Source organism: Lepus europaeus, chromosome 20 (genome assembly GCF_033115175.1).
Source record: "Lepus europaeus isolate LE1 chromosome 20, mLepTim1.pri, whole genome shotgun sequence".
In the NCBI taxonomy this organism is placed as follows: Eukaryota; Metazoa; Chordata; class Mammalia; order Lagomorpha; family Leporidae; genus Lepus; species Lepus europaeus.
This window is the reverse complement of record NC_084846.1, coordinates 11,841,830-11,857,197: the sequence shown is the minus strand read 5'-3', so window position 1 is coordinate 11,857,197 and position 15,368 is coordinate 11,841,830. Positions and strand designations below refer to the sequence as shown.

At 57.5% G+C, this 15,368-nt stretch overlaps 1 protein-coding gene across 1 annotated transcript; it reads left to right on the top strand.

Moving 5' to 3' along the window:
• Nucleotides 1-2,684: 2,684 nt before the first annotated feature.
• RASAL3 (RAS protein activator like 3) lies at nt 2,685-14,186 on the top strand. The gene is made up of 18 exons (XM_062179397.1): nt 2,685-2,721; nt 2,854-3,217; nt 6,519-6,635; nt 6,798-6,876; nt 6,998-7,059; nt 7,420-7,457; nt 8,259-8,385; nt 8,509-8,607; nt 9,012-9,569; nt 9,896-10,040; nt 10,238-10,382; nt 11,406-11,642; nt 11,737-11,938; nt 12,035-12,153; nt 12,563-12,953; nt 13,171-13,328; nt 13,787-13,850; nt 13,959-14,186. The coding sequence occupies exons 2-18, from the start codon at nt 2,867-2,869 to the stop codon at nt 14,097-14,099; spliced, it is 3,033 nt and encodes a 1,010-aa protein (XP_062035381.1). The 5' UTR covers nt 2,685-2,721; nt 2,854-2,866; the 3' UTR covers nt 14,100-14,186.
• Nucleotides 14,187-15,368: the final 1,182 nt, after the last annotated feature.

The window sequence follows — 15,368 nt, the reverse complement described above, 5'->3', positions numbered from 1 at the left end:
CTGTGACACTGGCATCCCATATGAGCACCGGTTCGAGTCCCAGCTGCTCCACTCCCAATCCAGCTCCCTGCTAATGCGCCCAGGAAGCAGCAGAAAATGGCCCAAGTGTTTGGGTCTCCCTGTGTGGGAGACCAGGAAGAAGCTCCTGGCTCCTGGCTTCAGATCAGCCCAGCTCTGGCCACTGTAGCCAAATGGGGAGTGAACCGGTGGGTAGAAGACCTCTCCCTCTCTCTGCTTCTCCTTCTCTCTTGGTAGCTCTGCCTTCCTTTCTAAATCTTAGAGAAAAAAAAAAAAAAGCAGCAACAGCAGCAGGGAGCCTAAAACTCAATCCTGGCTTTTTTTTTTTTTTTAAGATTTATTTTATTTATTTGAAGGACAGAGTTAGAGAGAGAGTTCTTCCATCCGCTGGTTCACTCCCCCAGATGACTGCAATGGCCAGAGCTGTGCCAATTTGAAGCCAGGAGCCAGGAGCTTCTTCTGGGTCTCCCACATGGGTGCAGGAGTCTAAGGACTTGGGCCATCTTCTACTGCTATCCCAGGCCATAGCAGAGAGCTAGGTCAGAAGTGGAGCAGCTGGGACTAGAACTGGCGCCCATATGGGCTGCCGGTGCTTCAAGCCAGGGCTTGCTTTAACCTACAGCACGGGCCCCATCAATCCTGGTTTTGAACTATCAACTGCTGCCTCCCTGAGTATGCACTGGCAGGAGACTGGATTTTTTTTTTTTTTTTTTTTTTTTTTTTTTTTTTTTTGGTAGGCAGAGTGGACAATGAGAGAGAGACAGAGAGAAAGGTCTTCCTTTTTGCCGTTGGTTCACCCTCCAATGGCCGCCACTGTAGGCTTGCTGCGGCCGGCGCACCGCGCTGATCCGATAGCAGGAGCCAGGTGTTATCCTGGTCTCCCATGGGGTGCAGGGCCCAAGTACTTTGGCCATCCTCTTCTGCACTCCCTGGCCACAGCAGAGAGCTGGCCTGGAAGAGGGGCAGCCGGGACAGGATCGGTGCCCTGACCGGGACTAGAACCCAGTGTGCCGGCACCGCAAGGCGGAGGATTAGCCTAGTGAGCCGCGGCGCCGGCCAGGAGACTGGATTGCAACCAGAGTTGTGACTCAAACCCAAACTCCTGGATAAAAGCCTCTTTTGTTTTTGAAAATTTATTTATTTGAAAGACACAGCATGCGGCTCACTTGGCTAATCCTCTGTTTGTGGCACCGGCACCCCGGGTTCTAGTCTCTTGTGACGCCGGCACCCTGGGTTCTAGTTGGGGCGCTGGTTCTGTCCCAGTTGCTCCTCTTCCAGTCCAGCTGTAGCCCGGGAAAGCAGTGGAGGATGGCCCAAGTGCTTGGGCCCTGCACCCCATGGGAGACCAGGAGGAGGCACCTGGCTTCTGGCTTCGGATCAGCGCTGCGCGCTGGCTGTAGCAGCATTTGTGGGGTGAACCAGCGGAAGGAAGACCTTTCTCTCTCTCTCTCTCTCTCTCTCTCTCTCTCTCTCTCTGACTAACTCTGCCTGTCAAAAAAGAAAGAGAGAGAGAGAGAGAGAGAGAGAGAGAGAAAGGAAGGAAGACAGACACAGCATGAACAGCATGAGAGGGAGAAACAGAGGGAGGGATCTTTTATCCACAGGGGGTTGGGGCGGGGGGGGTACTTTTATCCACTGGGTCACTTCCCAAATGGCCACAACAGCCAAGGGCTGGGCCAGGTCCAAGCCAGGAACCAGGAACTCCATCAGGGTCTCCCACATGGTTGACAGGGCCTCAAGTACTTGGGCCATCACCTGCTGCCTTCCTATTAAAAATATTTTATTTATTTATGTGAAAGGCAGAACTACAGAGAAGCAGAGACAAAGAAAGATCTTCCATGCATTCACTCCCCAAATGGCCGCAACAGCCAGGACCAGGTCTCCCATGTGGGTGTAAGCATCAAGGCACTTGGGTCATCTTCCACTGCTTTCCCAGGCACATTGCAGGGAGCTGAATCAGAAGTGGAACAGCAGGGACTTGAACCGGTGCCCATATGGGATGCTGGTGCTGCAGGTGGCCGCTTAACCACTATTCTCCCGTCTGCTGCTTTTCCAGGTGCATTAGAAAGAAGCTGGGTCAGAAGCAGAGGAACGGAGACTCAACCCAGCACTCTAATATGGGACATTGGCAGCTGCTGGACCTCCACAACACAGCCCCCCAAACAGCATCTTAATCACCGCACCTAACACCTTCCCCCATCTTTTAACCCCATGTTCCACAAACCCAGAGAAGGTATCTTCCACTGTGTGACAAGACCATCATTCATCTACTGTACTATCATTGAACTAGGATTATTTCTAGTCTGGGGCTATGGCGAACCATAATATTGCTGGTGGACACATCTGTTTGGGGGCACCCCGCAGACATGACCCAGCAAGCCATGGGTGAGAGTTCAGGGTTCTCCATAATCTCACTGACATTTGTTCAGCACGTACCCATTGTACAGAGAAGGTAATTGAGGCTTTTGGGGAAAGCGGCAGGTGCTGCTGCCTGGTCCAGTGAAGCACGGTGGGTCCTTCTTGTCAGAAACATGCTCTGCCACCTCCCTCGTCCCCGCCCCCTCATCCTGCCCCTACTGTGCCCTCCCAGCCTGGCTGTAGGGCAGGGAGGGACAGACAGGGTCACGTGGCCCCGGGCTCAGCGGGAGGAAGCCAGGCAGGGTACAGACGTCTACCGGGTTGTGGGGCTCTTCAGGGAATTAGGTAAGGGCTCAAGTGCATGGGGCCTCCCCCTGGCTAAGGGGCCTCCCTGGGGGGGCAGAGTGGGAGTGGGAGAGGGTGCCAAGACGAGGGCAGACACTGGGCAGAACCGTGGCCCCGTCTTGTGCCTCCCAGGAGAAGCCCCGCCATGGACCCACCACCATCACCGAGCCAGGCTCCCCAGCCCCAGCCGGCAGCCTCCACGCCACTGACCTCCTACCGCTGGCACACAGGGGGCAACGGGGAGAAAGGGGCTGGAGGGTTCCGTTGGGCCCGCCTGGCAGCCTGGGGAAGGGCGCTGAGCCACCAGGAGCCCATGGTGAGTCCCCAGCCAGCCTCTCGCTCGCTGTTCCGTCGGGTGCTGTCTGCACCCCCCAAGGAGTCACGAACCAGCCGCCTCCGACTCTCCAAGACCCTCTGGGGGAAACAGAAGACCCCACCACTGGAGCCAGAACCAGAGCCAGACACCCCAGGTACGTGGCTCTCCCCCCTTCCCCCAGCTCCTCTACCCTGAGCTTGGCCAGGCTGGGCGGCCGGATGCTTGGGTTGTGTTGGCCTCCGAAGAAGCATCAGCCGCACAGACACAGGAAGTTGTGGGGAGTACGAAAGCCAGGCAGGAAGCGGCTGGGGCCCCAGCTCTTCCCTCTTTCCATCTAGAGAGGGGCTGGGGGAGTAGCCAGGGAGGGGGTATCTGTGGGCATCGTGGGTGGTCCAGCCTGGGGAAGAGGTAGGACCATAGAGCCGCAGTAGCACCATCCAGATGTCAAACCGCTCTTGGTGCCATTGGGTCTGTCCTTGGCGGGTCCTCTGCCTCTGCCTCCTTGCTCTTCTTCCTTTGAGCCTTTGCGTCTTAGTTTCTGCACCCCCTGGAGCCTGATTTTGCCCCATCAGTTAAACGGGAATTCCGATCCCTACCTTGAAGGGTGCAACATTTCGTTTTGTGTGCCAGACCCTGGATTAGGCAATCAGAATACGGCAGGGACTGAGACAGCAGACACTCTGCCTGGTACACTCATAGCAGTGGTGGTGGTGGTGATGGTTGGAGGTGAGGGGAAGGGGGTGACAGCCAACAAACAAGTCAAAGCTAAAATGATAGATGGTGCCAAGACTCACACAGCGGGAATCCAGAGAGGGCCAGGAGGCCATTCTGCATTCTGGAAGTGACCCATTCATGCATGGTGGTTGTCCCTTAACAGCCCCTGGTGGTAAGGCTAGGGAGTAGAGGGCTAACTGCTGGAAGTTCATTTAACTCTCTCATTCATATCTCCAGCTTTAAAAAAAAAAAAATATTTATTTTTATTTAAGAGACAGATTGAGAGGGAGAGAGAGAGAGCTAGCTTTCATTTGCTGGTTCATTCCCTCAAATGCCCACAACAGCCAGCACTGGGTCAGGCTGAAGCCAGAATCTGATGAAAAATGAACTTCAGAAGAAGGCTCTGGGAGCTGGCGCTGTGGCATAGCAGGTAAAGCCGCCGCCTGCAGTACCAGCATCCCATATGAGCACTGGTTCGAGTCCCAGCTGTTCCACTTCTGTTCCAGCTCTCTGTTGATGGCCTGGGAAACAGTAGAAGATGGCCCAAGTGCTTGGGCCCCTGCACCCACATGGGAGACCCAGAGGAAGCTCACGGCTCCTGGCTCCTGGCTTCAGATTGCCCAAGCTCCAACCATTGTGGCCATTTGGGGAGTGAACCAGCAGATGGAAGATCTCTCTCTCTCTCTCTCTCTAACTCAGTCTCTCAAATAAATGAATAAATATTTTAAAAAAGAAAAAAGTGAGAAGCCAGGGATGTGGACCCAGCCACTGATATGAGATGCAAGTGTCCCAAACGGCCACCCTCATACTCCCACTCTGCAACCCAGCAATCCCTGCACCACGAGACCCAGAGACAGCTGACTCCTGAGCAGATCTGCTCATCACCTACCCTAACACCTCCCATTACTCCCAGGATAAAACCTAGTTCCTCCAACTGGCACCTGAGGCTTCTCTGGTTCTAACTCTTCTCCCCTGTTGGACATCCTCCCTGACCCCACTGGCCAACACCATCCCTTCCCCAAGAAAGTGACCCCCTCTTGTGGCCAAACTTTGTTCCTTTCTCAAACTTTGAATACTTTCTGCCTTAGATTAGTTGTTTGGGTAAGGAACCATAGTTCTTGGCTTCTGGTTTTTTTGTTTGTTTGTTTGTTTGTTTTTTAACCTGTTAGATCTACCCACTGTTTTGATTGAGAAGAAATGTTTGTCTCTGAAGCCTGGCTCAGCTATTCACAAGCTGTGTGACCCTGGGCAAGCCATTCAACAGCCCTAGGCTTCTGTTACAATAGCTTTTGTGGCTGGTGTTATGGCATAGCGGGTTAAGCCGCTGTTTGTAGCACCAACACCAAAATATCATACGGGTGCCAGTTCAAGTCCCAGCTGCTCCACTTCTGATCCAGCTCCCTGCTAATGCACCTGGGAAAGCAGTGGAAGATGGCCCAAGTGCTTGGGCCCCTGGCATCCAAGTGGGAGACTTACATGGAGTTCCTGGCTCCCGGCTTTGACCTGGCCCAGTCCTGGCCATTTGGGTAGTGAACCAATGGATGTAACTCTGCCTTTAAAATAAATAAATCTTTTTTAAAAAACTTTTTAAAATGTATTTAGTTACAGAGAGAGCCAGAGAGAGATATCTTCCATCTGCTGGCTCACTTCTCAAATGGCCACAATACCCAGAGCTGTGCCAGGCCCAAGCCAGGATCCAGCAGCTCCATCTGGGTCTCCCATGTGTGTGGCAGGGACCCAAGCACTTGAGTCTGCTGCCTCCCAAGGTGCATTAGTGGGAAGCTGCATTGGAAATGGAGCAGCCAGGACTCGAACCAGCACTCATAATGGATGCCAACATTGCAGATGGTGGCTTAACTGTGTCACAATGCTGGCCAATGTGTTGGAATGAGAAGGCCATGCCAAGATGGCCACTGGCAAGCAAGTATCAGTTACTTAGGAATGGCTTTGGAAACCACATGCCAATGGAGCCTACCTGGCAACAGGCTGTGATTGGATGACTTCAGAAACTGCCTGGCAACTGCCTGGCAATGCCCCTTGACCGGATTGGCTGCCTTGGCTATTTAAGCTGCTGTACCAACTGAAATAAACGAGTCTGCAGGCTACTCACCTCTGGCCCGCTTTCACCTGACTCCCGGGGTCTGCATGGTGACTCCATGCCTCCTGCCCCCACCGCGCTCCTCCTCTCAGAATGAATTCACAGCAACAGGATCTGATAAATAAATCTTTAAAAAAATGTTTATTTTCTCATCTACTTGAAAGGCTAACAGAGAAAGAGAGTGTGCTATGTCATCTATCCTCTGGTTTACTCTCCAAATCAAATGCCCACAATAGCCAGGGCTGGGCCACGCTGAAGCCAGGAGCCAGGAACTCCATCCAAGGCTCACACATGGGTGCAGGGACCCAAGCACTTGCACCTGCTGCCTCTCAGGGTGCATTAGCAGAAGCTACGATTGGATATGGGATGTGAGCGTCCCAAGGGATGGCTTAACTCACTGAACCACAACACTTGCTCTATAACAAGTTTCTGATGGATTAACAGGAAGTGTGTGGAGAGACAGATATGGTCCCGTGGAACAGGGTTGGTGAGGACAAGGCCCAGGGAGAAGCAGCAACTGGCCCAAGGTCACACAAGCAGCCTGGCATGGCTCCTGGGCGGCACCGAGGAGAGAATCTCAGATGGGGCTCGGCGAATGGAGAGGTTGGCTGGAGGGAGGAACAAGGAAGGGCTCCTGGGTCTCTGAGTGTGTCCTCCCTCTTCCCAGAGCTGGAGCCCACTGTCCCACAGATTCCCGAGGCACCCACTCCTGATGCACCTGTTTGGGACATCGGCAGCTTTACCCTGCTGGACGGGAGGCTGGTGCTATTTGGCGGGGAGGAGGAGGTGAGATGGGCACCTGGGCAAGCAGGCAGCCAGGTCATTCACTGCCCACCCCCAGCCCTGCCCCCTCCCATGGTCCTCCTCCTCAGAGGTGGGGTGGGAGGGAGGATGACAGGCAGCTTTTGCCTCTCCCTCTGCCAGCCTCCTCTTTATGACTGCCTACAGGGTCTTCGACGGCCCCGGGTGGGAAGTGCCAGCTCCGAAGGCAGCATCCAAGTGGCCATGGGGAACTACAGAGACCCAGGTAAGTTTGAATGTTGGGGCAGGGTGGAAGGGAGAAAGGGCAGGCTGGGGCATTGGGGGATCTCTTCAGGCATCCCCAAAATGATTTGACTTCCCAATCTCCCCAACACACACTCACACAGATCGGAGCCTCGGAAGGACCGAGACGGAGACCGCTAACCCCAACCAAGTGCACAATGTTAGGGTGAGTCTTCCATGACGGGGAGACAGGCACGGCAGGGACTCCCAGGCCCACTGAGCTGAAAGGAGCCTCGCACTGGGTGGTGTGGGTCAAAGCATGGGCTCTCTGTGTCACCTGATGTCTCTAATAATGGGCTAGCCTCTAGGTGGGCTGTTACAAGAGATCTGTAGAGCTTCAAAAAAGTAATGATTGCTTTAGAAATGGGAGCTGTTGGCTGCCCTGGTTACTCCTACTAATATAGCCTGAGCTGGGCCTCATTTACCCAAGACCCTCTGGGACATCTCAGGTGGGGGTGGGTGGGATGGAGCTGGGGAGGAGGGAGCACAGGGTCTGCCCAGCCCCCCGACACTCTCCTTCCTGTAGGGATTGCTCAAGAGGCTGAAAGAGAAGAAAAAGGCCAGGTCAGAGGCAGGATCCAACACTTCTCGGGACGGGTAAGGGTCGCCAAGGGGCTGGAAGCAAAGTTGGCCAACACATACCCAGGTCTGGAAGGGTGAGGGAAGAAGGGACCCTTGAGCCGAGCACTGAAGGATGGAGGGAAGTCAAGTCGGCCACAAGAGGGGGTGGGGAAAAGCATTCCAGCAGAGGGAACAGCAAGTACAATGGCCAAGAGGCTGAAGGAAGCGACAGAAGCAGGGTTGGGCAGCCGGGGTTTAGAAAGCAAGGAATTCGGCTCAGCCCTCTGCCTCTCTGCTGAGCCACCTGCCTGGCCTACCCAGGTGTATTTTCCACTCAATCATGTAACCTCGCTCTCCCCCAGTCCGAGCAACTGGGCACTCTCTCTCAGGTTCTGTCTGGAGAGGTGCCCATTTGTTCTTACGGATGTCCCTACCCTAATAAACTTTGCTATTTTGCTTTCCACTTAAGAAAGAAAGAAAGAAAGAAAGAAAGAAAGAAAGAAAGAAAGAAAGAAAGAAAGAAAGAAAGAAAGGAAGGAAGGAAGAAAGAAAGAAAGGAATTCAACCAAGGGGGATGAGCGCAAGGCTTGGACTACAGGAAGTCACCGGGGTTGGGCTTATCCTCAAGTTGATGGGGCCTCATGTGAGAGGGGTGGAGAGAGAGCCTGGGGACCAGATCCTGTTTAGATCCAAGGAGTGTTTCCTAGCCTTCCTCTCCCTTTAGGGGCGACAGGGTGGTAGGGAGGAAGGAGGAGTGACCCCTTGCTCACCTCCACCCTCCCCCCACCCAACCAGGCCCCCCAGGTCTCCCAGTGCTTTAGGCTCTAGGGAATCGCTGGCCACGCTCTCCGAGCTGGACCTGGGCGCCGAGAGGGACGTGCGAGTCTGGCCGCTGCATCCCAGCCTCCTGGGGGAACCCCACTGCTTCCAGGTAAGTGCAGGGGGTGCACCCCCGCGGGGTGTGACCCCCAAGGCGGTGGAGGGTGGCTTAGGGGCAGGGCCCTGAGGCTCCACCCTTGGCTTCCACGTCACCTTGGAATCCCTGGTGCCAAAGGTTACATGGGCAGGAGGGAGCCGCTGCTTCTCCTGTCGCTCTGCCGCTCAGAGAGACCGCTGGATCCAGGATCTTCGTCGTCAGTTCCAGCCCAGCCAGGTCATTCACTGTCCCCGCCCTCCACCCACCCCACCCCTGCACTAGAAGGCTGGACGTGGACACCCCGCCCACTCCCGGGCCCGCCTCTTATGCTCCCCAAACGGCGTTCCAGCCGTAGCTCCGCCCCCTGACAAACGCCTGCCCCGCCCACAGCTTCTGCAGCAGCTCGGAGACCCCCCGCCCCTTCTAGTCTATCGATCCATACCCCAACCCGCGCCGACTCTGCGTGTCAGACCCACCCCTTTCTATCAAGTCCTGGCACCGAAACCTGTTCTCACTCCGGGGCACTAGCCAAGTCCTCACTCTGGGCCTCAGGAACCCCCCCGGAATCTCCCGCGACCCCCACCCTTATCCCCCCACTGATCTCCGAAACGCGCCCCCTCTCGTCCTCCCTCCCGCCACAGGACAACGTGGAGCGGGAAGAGACGTGGCTGAGCGTGTGGGTGCACGAGGCGAAGGGGCTGCCCCGGACGGCGGCGGCCGCGCCCCCGGGCGTGCGCGCCGAGCTGTGGCTGGACGGCGCCCTGCTGGCGCGCACCGCACCGCGCGCCGGCCCAGGCCCGCTCTTCTGGGCCGAGCGCTTCCACTTCGAGGCGCTGCCACCGGCGCGGCGCCTGTCGCTGCGGCTGCGTGGCTCCGGCTCCGGCTCCGGCTCCGGGGCTGCGGCGCTGGGCCGCGTGGCGCTGGAGCTGGAGGAGCTGGCCGTGCCCCGCGCGCCAGCCGCCGGCCTGGAGCGCTGGTTCCCGCTGCTCGGGGCGCCGGCGGGCGCGGCGCTGCGGGCACGGATCCGGGCGCGACGCCTGCGGGTGCTGCCGTCTGAACGCTACAAGGAGCTGGCGGAGTTCCTCACCTTTCACTACGCGCGCCTCTGCGGGGCGCTGGAGCCCACGCTACCTGCTCAGGCCAAGGAGGAGCTGGCAGCCGCCATGGTGCGCGTGCTGCAGGCCACGGGACAGGCGCAGGTGAGCCGAGCGGACGGATGGACCCCGTGCGCTGGGCAGCAGCGGGGAGGCGAGGCCTAAACGGAGCGGAGCCACGGAGGGGCGGAGACTTGTGCCAGGGGCGGGGCTTGAGCTGCACTTGTGGATATCTTGAGGGGCGGGGCCTGGGCTGAGTTTCATCACTCAAGACTAAGAGGGTAAAGATTCAGATCCGGTACTCCTTGTGCATCAGCTACAAGGGGCCGGGCCGGTGCCCCAGGTATGAGAGACGGTCCAGGGGCCTGGATTGCCCAGGCAATCCCAGGCAAACGTCCCGCCCACGTGCTGTCCCGCCCCGCCCCGCCCAGGCTTTGGTGACAGATCTGGGCACCGCCGAGCTGGTTCGCTGTGGAGGCCGTGAGGCGCTGCTGTTCCGGGAAAACACATTAGCCACCAAAGCCATCGACGAGTACATGAAGCTGGTGGCCCAGGATTACCTGCAGGAGACCCTGGGTGAGCTGGGGTGTGGGGGAGAGCCTGGATGCTTCTGCCAGTGTGTGGTGCTTTGCGGAGGTGAGAACCATCCCGGGAGCGGCTGGGGCCTCCTCCCCAGGATGAGTGGTGGGAGTTGGAGCTAGAGCTGGAGGCTGGGTGTGGTGCTTTGGCATGGCCGTGGCCCCAACCCCTGTGCGACTGTGCTGGGCTTTCAGGGCAGGTCGTGCAGCGTCTCTGTGCCTCCACTGAGGACTGTGAGGTGGACCCCAGTAAATGTCCTGCCCCGGAGCTGTCCCAGCACCAGACCAGACTCCGAAACAGCTGTGAGGAGGTCTTCGAAACCATCGTCCACTCCTACGAGTGAGAATGGGGGCCCCAGCAGCCCCGCTGCTAACCTTAACCAACCCTCCCCCCACTCCACCCCCAATTACGGTGGCTGGATGAAACTCAGGATGCTTACTTACATTTGGTGTGATATTTGGGATATGGTTATGCAAAACACCATATTCAGTGCTTATCAGAGATTCAAGTTTAACTAGGTGTCCTGAGGTTTTATTGGCCAGAGCTTGCAACCAAGGCCATACCACATGACCCAGGTAACTCAACCCAATGCCTTGTCCTTTAGGCACATTCCCTGACCCCTCCCCCAATCCCATGAGCCCTGACCTTGAGTGACCCTGCCTCCCAAACCCCACACAACTTGGCATTCGACTTGCATGCCCAATCCCATGTCTCTTGGGACTTCAACCCCAATGACTTCTGACCCTCTTTGTGACCCTGTAACCCCTCCACCCCATCTTCCTTCAATCTCAACTGCGTGAGTTTCCTGCAGGATCATGCTCCATCCGCACGAGGCTTCCTGAGCCAGGTGGCCATGGTGGATGTGGACAGTATCTCTGTCCTGTTAGAACCACATCTCAGGCTCATGACCTCTGTCCCCAAGTGACCCCACATCCCAAAATCTACACCCTGACCCCAAGTGCACCTGTAACTCGAAAGCCTGACTTTAGGTTGGAAGGGCAGAATAACACAGATAGGGAGAGACAAAGAGAGATCTTCCAACCACTGGTTCATTCGCCCAAATAGCCACAAAGCTAAGACTGGGCCAAACCAAAGCTGGGAGCCAGTAGCTTTATCCTGGTCTCTCACGTGGGTGCAGGGATCCAAGCACTTGGGCCATCTTCTGCTGCTTTCCCAGGTGTGTTAGCAAGGAGCTGGACTAGAAACCGAGCAGTTGGGACTCAAACAGGTGCACAGAAAGGATGCTGGCTTTTTGCAGGCGGTGGCTTCATCCACCATGGCACAACACGGGCCCCTGAGTTTAGGAGCTTCATCATCGGTGTGAACTTTAAACCAACTCTCACCGGCCTGTTCTGCCTTTAGCTGGTTCCCGGCAGAGCTGGCCACCGTGTTCTCAAGCTGGCGAGAAGCGTGCAAAACTCGCGGCTCTGAGGCGCTGGGTCCCCGACTGGTGTGTGCCTCCCTCTTCTTGCGGCTCCTGTGCCCCGCCATTCTGGCACCCAGCCTCTTTGGCCTGGCCTCAGAACACCCGGCACCCGGCCCAGCCCGCACCCTCACGCTGATCGCCAAGGTCATCCAGAACCTCGCCAACTGTGCCCCGTAGGTGGTGGGAGCCTGGGCAAACCGTGCAAGGGGGCGTAGTGGGGTGGCCTGTGCCTGCCGGGACTCACCCAGCCTGGCCCTGACGATGCAGGTTTGGCGAGAAGGAAGCCTACATGGGTTTCATGAATGGTTTCCTGGAGGACCACGGGCCAGCCATGCAGCGCTTCCTGGAGCAGGTGGCCATGGTAGATGCCGGCGCAGCCCCCAGTGGTTATCAAAGCAGCAGCGACCTGGCGCTCCAGTTGGCTGTTCTGCACGCGCAGCTCTGCACCATCTTTGCAGAGCTGGACCAGGTATGACCCTGAGCCCAGAGCCCGTGATGCAGAGGAGGGAGGCAAGAAAGCTGGTGGGTTCTGAATGTTTAGCATCCTCCCTGCCTACCTGGCCAGACCACTTGTGACAGCCTAGAACCCCTGCCCACCATCCTGCGAGCCATCGAGGAGGGCCGGCCTGTGCCTGTGTCTGTGCCGATGCGTCTCTTACCGCCCCCAGCCCAGGTCCACTCCAGGTAACCACAAGTCTGATCTGGATTCTGATGGTGTGGGGGTGGGGGAGGAGGCAGGATCACAGGCCAGAGATTGGTGAGGAAATAAGTTCACACAGGGAAGAAAGACTTTTATGAGCAGAGGTCAAGTGCAGGGTCCCACTGGAATCAGAGGCTTTGGAAAGGGTCAGGTCAAGGGTCACATTACATCAGAGGTCAGAGGTCAGGGACTAGGCTCCAGACAGATCAAAGGTTAGGTTGGAGTTACGGGAAGGGTCATAGAGAGAATGGCATAATGGTCAGAAGTTAAGGACCGGGTCATAAGTCAAAAGGAGTTTCGTGGATCTAAAAGTCCAGAGGTGGTGCTCAGAGGTCGGCATAGGGTCATGTCAGGAGTCCTTCCAGGATCTGAGCCTTCCCACCCCACCCGCAGCTTGTCCGCAGGGGAAAAACCTGGCTTCGTGGCCCCCCGGGACCTCCCAAAGCACACGCCCCTCATCTCCAAAAGCCAGTCCCTGCGCAGCTTTCTCGGCGCGGGGAGCTGGGCCCGGCCGCGGCCCGATGAGGACCGACTCCCGCGGCGGCAACGGCCGGTGCAACGCACGCAGAGCGTCCCTGCCCGGCGCCCCGCCCGCCGCCGCCCGTCTGCAGGACCGCGGACGCGCCCCAAGGACTCCCTGCACTCCAGCGCCGCGCCCCGCGGCAGACCCCGAATCGGGGCTTCGGCTTCGCTGCCTCGGAAGCCGTCGGTGCCCTGGCAGCGCCAGCTGGACCAGCCGCGAGATCGAGACCACGCACCGGACACGCCGCGACCCCTGGGCAAGGTGGGGTGCAGCCCCGGTCGGCGCCTTGCTCCGGAGATCTCGCGTTCGGAGCCTGCCGTCTGGGCTTGACCCCCTCGCACGACCGCAGCCGTGCTCCCCGGGGCGGTGACGTGGCCCGTGCGCCCGGGACTCGGACGGGGAGGACAGGGTCTCCCTGGAGACGAAGGGGCGGGACGACGGCGGGTGGGTCGGATTACAGCCGGTGTCTCCCGCATAGCTGACGGAGCTTCAGGGCGAGGTGGCCGCCCTGCGCGAGGAGCAGAAAGCGCTGGCCCGCCTGGTGGAGTCGCTGAGCACCCACATCCGGGCCTTGACAGAGCAGCAGCAGCAGCTGCGGGGCCAGCTGCAGGACCTGGACTCCAGGCTCCGCGCTGGGTGAGCCCCGCCCCCGCCGCTAGCCCCGCCCCCGCCAAGACGGGCCTGCCCCCGGGGTGGAGGGGGGGCTGTGCCTGTCAGTCGCGCCTGGACGGCCATACCCCTAGGTCAGCCCCGCCCCTTGGTCAGTCCCGCCCCCAAGTGGGCCCACCCCCCACATACGCCAGTCCAGGCCCCCCAGGCAGCCAGGCTGAGCGCTTCCCTTACCCAGCCCCGGCTCCACTCAGGGTTAGCCAAGCCCCAGCTCCTGTTGACCGTTCCAAGCTCCGACATCCCATCTTTCTTCAGGGTCAGGCTGGAATCAGAGGCACTTTAGGCACCGCCCTCCAGTCTATACAAGACCCGCCTCCAGCCCCAAGCCCCGCCCCTCTGAATCTCTGGGTCTCTAACCTGGAGCTGGAAGCCTCTAGCCTCGCTCTGGCTCTCCCAACCCCCCCCACCCCCACCTTCCCCTGCAGGAACTCAGAATCGGATCCTGAGCATGACTTTCCAAGCAGGGAGAGTCACAGGCTGAAAAATCTGGTGAGATGCCCGCCCAGTCCTGAGACATGTGGGTCTGAGGGGTGTAGGAGTAAGGGTTGGGGTGCAGCCCTCTGCTGGTTCTAAGCCCCCTGCTGCTAACCCCCTCAGGAGCGCCGACTGGCTGAGATGGAGACCTTTCAGACCCACTTGGGAGACGCTGTCCAGCGCCTACAGCATCCAAGGACGCCATGCTCCCAGGGCCAGCCCCTGTCCTTCAAAGCAGCGTGTGTCAATGGAGGCACTACTTGAGCCACCCCTCCACGGGGACCTTGAGCAGAGATTGACGTCTCGGGCGGCGTCCAATGCACCCAGCTTCAGCCTTCAGGGTAGTGTGGTTATCGTTGCCGATAGCACCCTGAGGTCACCCAGTAAAGTCTTGATTCCAGTAAAAAAAAAAAAAATTGTTTCTTTGCCCCTAAGTGTTGCCGATCAGAGAGTACTCCAGCCTCCACACACACAAATACACACACACACACACTGACTCCGAGCTCACTCAACTTTTCTCTTTCAGCAAGAGAGTAATGTCAGCAGATTTCTCACCCATGGTAGGACCTACAGGGTCCACTGCTTAGGAGGCTCTGTTTCTTTCTCTCCAAAATGGATCCAACGTGCCCCACTCACAGGGGAAGAGCCATAGTGAAAGGCGTTCCAGACATGGTATTCTTTGTTGTTATGGGCAAGCACCTGTTTGCACGGAAGCCCCTGTCCCCAGCTCTGTTGACCTCAGATAGAATCATCTTCCTAGGTTTCTCCAAGTTCCAGACCAGCTCCCCTACAGCAGAGAAGGTTTGGGGGTCTGGCAGGCAGCTGGAGGGAAGTGTGGAGATGGTTGTGCTCTAAGTGAATGACTGGGTAAAGAAGTAGGCACTGGAATCGTGCGGGAATGGATAGGTGAAAGGTGGCAACATGCATAAGATAGCTTTCGCTGGGTGTTTGACCAGGTAGGCAGTTCAGCCAGATAGACTGCCTGACGCATACTAAGAAATATTTGAGTTAATTAGATAAGCGATTACATCGAACATATGTACTTTTATTTGAGGTCTCAGAACACAACTCAGGATACACACCGTTTGGGGAGCTCACACACTAGTGGAGAAGACACACAAACTTGCAATTGACTGATGGACGTCTGGGAGCCGTGGTGGAAGGGTTTTGTAGGGCTTGTTGGGTACTCGCTGTGGTGGCATATGGATGGGCAAGTGGATGGGATAGGGATGGGTGGGTTGGATGGATGTTTGCTTGGATGATGGGGTAGCTGGATGGGTGGTGGGTTGAATGGATGGGTGGTTGATGGATGGGGTATGTGGATGAGTGGGTGGGGAAATGGCTGGGTAGTTGGGTTTGTGGATGGGTGATGGATGGAAGAAGGCAACAGGCTGGTCCTGAGGACTGGGTGGAGACCAGGTGTTTAGCTTTGAAGACCTAGGAGTGTATGCAGGTGCTGAAGTCCAGTATGAATGATGGAGAAGGAGGGAATGAGTTTGGGATTGGAAGGCGGCTGATTAGGGACGCGAGGAT